Genomic DNA, 8411 nt, shown 5'->3' with positions numbered 1-8411 from the left:
CTCAAATTAACTATCAGAAAGACTGAAGTGGAGCTGTGGCTCAAGTGGTAGTGTGCTAGTCTTAAGTAAAAAAGTTCAATGACAGTGCCCAGGTCCAGAGTTCAAGCCTCAAGACTGATAACCCTCCCAAAACCAAAATTCCATTGGGATCTTTAATAATGCCGCGCGCGCGTGCGCACACACAATCATGTGTGTATCTCCAGAAGCATGTTCTACCTTGGGACTTCCTAGACAGAATTACATTTTTAATGAGGGATAATCCAACTTCTGAATGCCTGGCAGTGATGGTCTATGGTTGATAGTGACTACACAGCTCTATTTTTTCAGAAGTGACATCATATTGAAGTGCCTTTCCAAAATATTTTGTGGAAAATAAGAGCTGATGGATGGCGGCTCCTCATTCATGATGCCTAAACAGGAGACAAATTCATCAGGCAGGAGGGTCTGTTCTGGAACAGTTTCACTGGGTGAGTCCTTTTCCAAAAACCTGCTGGCTTCTCCCTCTGTTGAGTCTTGCATGTCAGGAGTAAGGCAATCACCTTGATTGAAAAGGAGGCTCAGTTCTTCCAGAATTAGTGTGTTGCTTAGGGGAGTCATAGTTGAGACTGGAAAGGTAAAGGGAAGATACTCTTTTGACTTGCCATTCTTTTCCAGGTCTAAGGACTCAACTGGTGGTTTGTGGACTGAAGAATCTACTTCATCACTGTTGCTGAGATGGTTTCCCCCATGGGCAAAAAGTGAACCCTGGGGTTTGTATCCAGTGTTTAGATCAGGAATATACACAACTGTAGGGTTTGTGACTAGAGGCCGGGGTTGCAGGATGTCTCTTTTCTCCAGAGTTCCTGTCTCCCTTTCCTTCTTGTCATCTGTGCACTTGTGGTCTGGAAGAAAGATTTCTCTAATCTCTGTAATCACAGGATCAACATAAAGGATTTGTTCACTGGCATAATTATTCACACATTCACTTTTTTCCTAAGGGGAAAGAAAAACAGGACATTGTTTCATTTTACAAAAGCTATCTCAAGAATCCAATTGGATAATAGAAAAAACACTGGAATTTTCTCCCCCACTTTCCTTTCCCCCTCCCTTTTCTCACATTGTTTATCTTCCCAAATGATTTCCACCTTTTGTCTTTTGTTAATTTACTGGCTTCCAAAATCTTTATTAAATTCCCCCAAGAGGAGACTGAAGGAAAAGAACAATAAAAATAAGCACATTTCCTGGTTCAAAAGTTTTCAAGAGAAAGAAGAATCTTACATTATTAACTTGAGTATAATTTCACAGCCTTTTAATTGCTGAGATTTAGAATACATGGAATTTTCTTTTCTTTTCTCAGTGACAGTAATGAGAATCAAACTCATATAGGGGGATGGTGGGGAGGAGGAACTACCACGTTAGCCATGCTCCAGCCCTGAAATTTTTTGTTAATATTACAGATCCTTACTACAGAAAATACTTTGTGGCATAACTAGAAAAAGGGGGAGAGATTTCTATGTTGTTTACATTTTGAGAGTGAGATTGTGATACACACTTTGTGCTGAGACTCTAGAGGAGGACGGAGGACGACTGTGCATAATTCAGACATGTCTGTGATGTCAGAAGGGTGAAAGGCTTAACCTGTTGACTTTTCTGTGCATAATTGGACTTGAGGCCTTTCAGCTGATGGCTAGCCTCCCAGACCAAATAACTCCAAGCTATAGCCAGCTAATTATATAAATATATAGAAAAAGATAGGTAGGTAGGTAGGTAGGTAGGTAGGTAGGTAGGTAGGTAGATAGATAGATAGATAGATAGATAGATAGATAGATAGATAGATAGATAGATAGATAGATAGATGATAGATAATGTTTCTGTTTTCATCATTATTAAACTTCATGCATTCTTGGTACCAATTGCTAATCAGTCTTTTTCTTTTCGATACAGGGCCTTAATATGTGGACCAGGATGGCCTTGAACTTGTAATCCTCCTGTCTTACGTCTCCTGAGTAGTTTTCTTTTCTTTTCTTTTCTCTCTCTCTCTCTCTTTGCCAGTTCTGGGGCTTAAATGCAGGGCTCAGGCACTGTCCCTGACCTCTCTGTGCTCAAGGCTAGCCACAGCACCACTTCTGGCTTTTTCTCCTTATGTGGTACTAAGGAATCAAACCCAGGGCTTCATGCCTGCTAAGCCAGCATTCTACCATTAAGCCACATTCCCAACCCCTGAGTACTGTTTTATTTGCTGGTGTTTGCTTACCTGTAGCATTTTCACAACATTGCTGTTTTCCAGATTAGGAATATCTTCATGAAGCCACTTCGGTATTAGTGGTAAAATTTTTCTCTTAATTCTAAAGAAACAGAAATAATACATGAGAAAGATTTTAGGGGTGGTATGCTTGGCTCTAAAAGATTAGTTAGTTAACTAGAGTGGAATGAACAATAAAAATTGATACAAGATATCCTGCCCATGCAATTGTAACCCCTCTGTACAGTATGTTCACAAATAAAATAAAATTAAATTAAAAAAATTGATACAAGAGTTAAGATTTCTGTGTCTTATTTAAAGTAAGTTAAGTCAGAAGGAGCATGCAAACCTACATTCCACCCTACATTCAGGAAAAGTGAGAGAAGCTCAGCCATGTTAAATATGGCAACCCACTATGAGCAGAAGACACCAGCGGTGAAAAGTCAAAAAATTATGGGATATTCTGTTTCCAAGGAAACCTTAATTACTAGATATTGAAGAAGAGACTTACATAATCAAAGCCTGGAATTCAAGCTCCTTTCATCCTGAATTTTTCCAAATAGGGTTGTGATGGTAATGATGTCTCCATACTTTATTTGGGTGCAGAGGAGTCTGGGGAACAGCTTGTGGGAAACTTGTAAGACTGGGCTTATATGGATCACTAAAGTGAGATGACAGAGAGAAAACTGGACACATCCCACTTCCTCCCCCACAGCTACTCCTGGCTGCTGCCATATATGGGGATTTTGTTGTTATTGGTGGTGTTTTCTTGTGTGTGTGTGTGTGTGTGTGTGTGTGTGTCTGTGTGTCTGTGTGTCTGTGTGTCTGTGTGTGTGTCTGTGTCTGTGTGTGTGTTGCTGGTCCTGAGGCTTGAACTCAGGGCCTGGGCACTGTCCCTGAGCTTTAGTGCTCAAGGCTAATCCTCTACCATTTTCAACCACAGCTTCACATTCAGCTTTTGGTGGTTAATTGGAGATAAGAATTTCATAGGCTTTCCTGTCTGGGCTGATTTTGAACCACAATCCTAAGATCTCAGCCTCATGAGAAGCTAGGATTACAAGAGTGAGCCACCGGCGCTTGGCTCTGCCATTTGTTTAAAAGCAGTTTGCATACTCTGACAGTATAAATTAATTGGGAGAAGTTGTACCAGGCACGTAGAAGAGGCTAACTTGTATTCAGGCAGTTTTATGTGTTATGAGGCTGTGGACAACAGGTAAGACCTGCTCATTTAAGCAGTCTCAAGCATATTTATTAAGTAACAATCAAAATGGCTAAATGAATTTCTCAAGTTTAATTTGACCTTAGTCTTAGGGTAAAATGATTTCAATATATATTTACACATTGTTTTATGATATAGTTCCTGGTATTGTGATGAAGTTTTCATATAGCATGCTGATTCTGTGAGAATATATATTTTTTAATATTTACCCATTCTTGCTTCATTGTACCTCAAATATTTTACTTTTGTTATATAGCTCTGTTTCTGATGTAAACTTTTATAAAAGATGGTATATTTGATGCACAGTAGATATATTATGTACATTAGATAATAGTACCTACTTATATATTAAAATAGACTCATTTAAATAATTAAATTAGCCTAGAATTATTGTGTTTCCTTAAATCCAAATTGAAGTGTGATTTGTCCTTTCAGTATTTAAAACATGTTCAAATTTTTCCTTACTGATAGATGTTCTCTTAATTATTATTATCATTCTATGTTTTCTTTAGAATAGATAGGTTTTAGTGGGTGCCAGTGGCTCATACTGTAATTCTAGTTATTTGGGAGGCAAAGATTTGAGAAACTTGGTTTAAAGCCAGCCTGGGCAGGAAAGTCTGTTAGACTCTTATCTCCAATTAACCACCAAAAAGAGTGGAGCAGTGGCTCAAGTGGTAGAGCCTTGAGCAAAAAGAAGCTAACGGATAGTGCCCAGGCTTTGAGTTCAAGTCCCAGGACCTGCACAAAAGAAGCAAAAAACAAAAAAACATAATGTTATTTGAAATTACAAATGAGGACACTTGTCTAATAACATAAACATGAATGTTTTTATGAAAAACTGTTTTGATTTCAAGGACCTTTAGAGTCAGGTACTTTTTTATCCACTTATTTATTTTTCAATTTAATTTAATTTATTTTTGTGTTGATACTGGGGCTTGAACTCAGGGACTGCACACATTATCCCTTAGCTTTTCTCCCTCCAGGCTGGCAGTCTACCACTTGAGCCATAGCTCTACTGCCTGCTTTTCGGTGGTTAGAGATAAGAATTTCCCAGACTTTCTTGCCCAGCATGGCTTCAAAACTTGATCTTGATTCGGAGGAAGATGGCAGAGGAGAAGCTAGAGGCTAAACAAGCTCTCGCATAAAAAGCAGTTTTAGTGTTCCAGTGAACAGTCCTAGGCTAGAGAATCACACCAAATGTGCCATCATGGTACAGAGAATTTTGCCAGAGAGGAAAACACCAGGCAGCTTGGTCAAAGAGACAGATCTGAGCACTTGCTGGTGTCCATGGCGCAGGTGGCAGCATAGCAAGAGAGACCCTGGGACAAAGGCACCAGATGCAGTGTGCGAGCGGATTCTACTCACCACCAGTAAGAACTGACATGGAGCAGATATCTTTATCCTGCTGATTGCAGACCAGGGATGGCCCAGAAACCAAGAGGCTGGAGTGAGTACACCCCAACACATCCTCACTCCTTCACACCATGCAGTGGTGGGAAGGTAGCCCCTCCCCCACCACCGGAGAAGAACTCCATCTTTGATACTGACAAAGGCCCAGCTCCAGCAGCTAGCTCCACCTCAGACCTTGGAAGAAAATAATAGGAGCCATTCAGCAGGTCACAGGAACCTAACCTGACCTGCCAGGCTCAGCTCTAGCCAGGGAAAAGTCATTCTTCCCAGCTAGCCAGGGAAAAGTCATTCTTCCCAGGCAGAGAATCTCTGCCCCTGGAGGAGTGACTTTCTTCCCTGGGTAAACTGAGCCAGAGGCTGCCCCTCCCCACTGCAGCCTAGACAGCAGGAGGGGTAAAAGACAAACAATTGAAACTCAGTAAACATAAACCCTGAGAATGGCTCCAGGCTGGGCTCTGTGAGTGTCTCAGGAGAAAAGCTACTGATTGCTGATAGGCCTCAACCCTACTCAGAACCTAGATACATCACAGCAACTCCAATCTAGAGGAAACAGCCATCTTCTCTTTTGTGAAACTCAAAGCAGATCTCCTTCCCACTGAACTAGCCTGGGAAGAGGATAACAAAATTCTGGGTAAGGCAGAGCATTTTTCTGCCTGCTCAAACAAACTGACTTAAACCAATGAAGCCACAGGAAAACCAAACACCACAAGCAAACCAGAGACTCAACTAAGAGACTGGTTATGGACACAGGGGAGATACAAGATCTCCCCCCCCAAAAAAAAAAAATCAAATAACTCATTTTTCTACCTAATTGTTTTTTTAACTTTTTAAAAAATTGTCTTCTATATTTTTCTTTCATAATTTTTACTTTAGGGGTATGTGTGTGTGAGAGAGAGAGAGAGAGAAAGAGAGAGAGTGTGTGTTTGTTTTTTGGCTTTTTAAAATCTCATTTAAACTTTTTGGTCCTTTTTTTTTTTTTGCATGACTTAATTGCTGTTCTGCTCATCCCCAGATATATACCCATTGTCAAGTACTAGACCTTATCCTTCTTGTGTACATACTTAATTCAGAAATTGATTACTCAATTCACAACCTCTTAGGCTTAACTTCTTTAATAGTATTATTATTTCTTTATACCTATAATTTTTAAGTATTCCATTTTTTAAACTTTTTATTTTCTATTTTTTCATTTTTCCTTTTTATCTATCTCCTCATCTCATCCTATCCTTTTCTTCTATCAGTATTATTCATTCATGCTTACATAATTTTTAAGTGTTTCATTTTTTAAATTTAAGTTTTTGTTTTTTCATTTTTTCTTGTTTATCTCTTTCCTTTCATTCTGTTCTATCCCTTTCCTCTCAGAGATTAGGACTTGGTTAAATTTACTCTTCTTTTACCTCTTCACATCACTCTAATTCTATTTTCCCCCACAATTCTCCTTAAACCTATTAATTTCTGGTTTGCTGAATCCATCTTTGATATTCTTAGCCCATTAGTCCAGAGTTGTTTGATGTTGAATAGACTGTATCTGGTTAACTAGATTGTATCTGAAGCCATTTTGACTGCGCCACTACAGGACTCTGGTTGATGCTTGCCTTAAAATAGCACAAAATTGGTGTTACTTTCATGCCAAATGGGCAGAACAAGCCAGAGAAACACACACAAAAAATGGCAAGTCCAGGTATCTCAACTCCCACTCATGATAATCAGGTGACAGAACAGCTAATGAATAATCTAGAGGAGAGTTCCCAAAAAGCTCTACAGACACTACTGGCAAACATGGTGAATGAAAAGATTGAAAGTCTGCAAAGGACTCAGTGTGAGCATGATAGGGAGCAAGAGAGGGCTAACCAAAGATAAATACAGAAATTTCACAAGCATGATGAGGCTAACCAAAAATTAATACAGGAATCTGGTGAGCATGAGGAAGCTAATCAAAGATTAATACAGGAATTTCATGAGCAGGCTGAGAACAGTCAGAGTAATACAGGAATTGCGTGAGCAGGCTGAGAACAGTCAAAGAGAAGTTACAGGAATGGCTTGAGTGTGAGGAAGCTAATCAAAGAGTAATACAGGAATTGTGTGAGCAGAATGAGACTAGACAAAGATCAATAGAGGCATTCATGGAATCCATAAACAGATAGCTGAATGAATCCAGGGAGACCACAAAGGGAATGCTGAATGGAGCCCATCAGAAGGAAAGGGAGTCAAAGGAAACCATAACCAATCAACTAAGGGATTGGAGAATAAACACTGAACACCAAATTAAGGAAGAAGTCCAAACAAGATCTAAAACAAAGCTCCAACAAAGAATTTGAAGCCATCAAAGCTGACCAATTAGAAGAAAAGGAAATAAAAAACAAAGTAAAAAGTCTTGACAGTAGGTTAGACCATGCCGAAGATTGAATCTCAGGGATTGAAGCCAGCCTAGATATTATAGAGAAAGAACATACAACTATCCAAGACAAATACAAGAAATATATTAGATCTATTCAACATTTGGAAAACACCATCAGAAGGCCTAATTTGAGGATAATGGGTGTAGAGGAGCACCTAGAGACAGAAGTTAATGGCCTAGAAAATTTATTTAACAGGATCCTAGCAGAGAACTTCCCAAACATGCAAAAAGATAAGCCTATTCAGATACAAGAATCTTTTAGAACCCCAAATAGACCATATCAGAACAGGACACATTATAATCTGCACAGGATCAATTCAGACCAAGGAAAGGATCCTTAAAGCTGTCAAGGAGAAAAGATCAATCACCTATAAAGGGAAACCAGTTAGAATAACCTCAGATTTCTCAGCAGAGATAATTAAAGCAAGAAGAGCCTGGAATGATGTATGCCACACCCTAAAGACAAACAACTGTCAACCAAGAATACTGTACCCAACTAAACTCTCCTTCATAACGGAAGGCCAAATAAAAACCTTCCATAGCAAAGAAAAACTGAAACAATATATCTCCACAAAACCAGCCCTACAAAAGATACTTAAAGATGTTCTACACATACAAAACCAACAAGAGGATAATAAAGGCCAAGAAACCACACCTAAACTGAGAATCCAAGAACCATAGGAAGAAACCAGTTGTCATAGCCACCAAGAAGGTGGATAACATGGCAGAAGCTACCAAACACCTCTCACTCTTTCAATATTAATAGACTTAACTCTCCAAGTAAGCAATATAGCTATCTAGTTGGATTAAAAAGCCAGATTCTTCTATCTGCTGCCTTCAAGAGTCACACCTTTGCACATAATAGCAAACATATTCTGAAAGTGAAAGGCTGGAATAAAACCTACCAAGCAAACGGCCCCCATAAACAGGCAGGAGTTGCAATCCTAATATCAGATAAAATAAGACTTCAAATTAAATTAGTGAGAAGAGATAAAGAAGGTTGCTACATACTAATTAAGGGATTTCTCCTTCAGGAGGATATTAGATTTATAAATATCTATTCACCAAACAACAGAGCACCCAAATTTATTCAAGAAACACTACTTTCCCTCAAATCTCACATAGATCCAAAGACATTAATTGTTGGGGTCTTTAACACATGA

General features: G+C 39.1%; 1 protein-coding gene across 1 annotated transcript in view; it reads right to left on the bottom strand.

Annotated features, from left to right (window-relative positions):
* Nucleotides 1-315: 315 nt before the first annotated feature.
* Nucleotides 316-8411, bottom strand: part of Il23r (interleukin 23 receptor) — a 58735-nt gene continuing 50639 nt past the window's right edge. Inside the window, exons 9-10 of the mRNA XM_013020569.1 lie at nucleotides 2234-2324; nucleotides 316-972 (exon numbers count right to left, since the gene is read on the bottom strand). Coding sequence (XP_012876023.1) covers nucleotides 316-972; nucleotides 2234-2324 — 748 coding nt within the window. The remainder of the gene's footprint in view (nucleotides 973-2233; nucleotides 2325-8411) is intronic.

Source organism: Dipodomys ordii, unplaced genomic scaffold (genome assembly GCF_000151885.1).
Source record: "Dipodomys ordii isolate 6190 unplaced genomic scaffold, Dord_2.0 Scaffold51, whole genome shotgun sequence".
Lineage (NCBI taxonomy): Eukaryota > Metazoa > Chordata > Mammalia > Rodentia > Heteromyidae > Dipodomys > Dipodomys ordii.
This window is presented reverse-complemented; position numbering and strand designations above follow the sequence as displayed.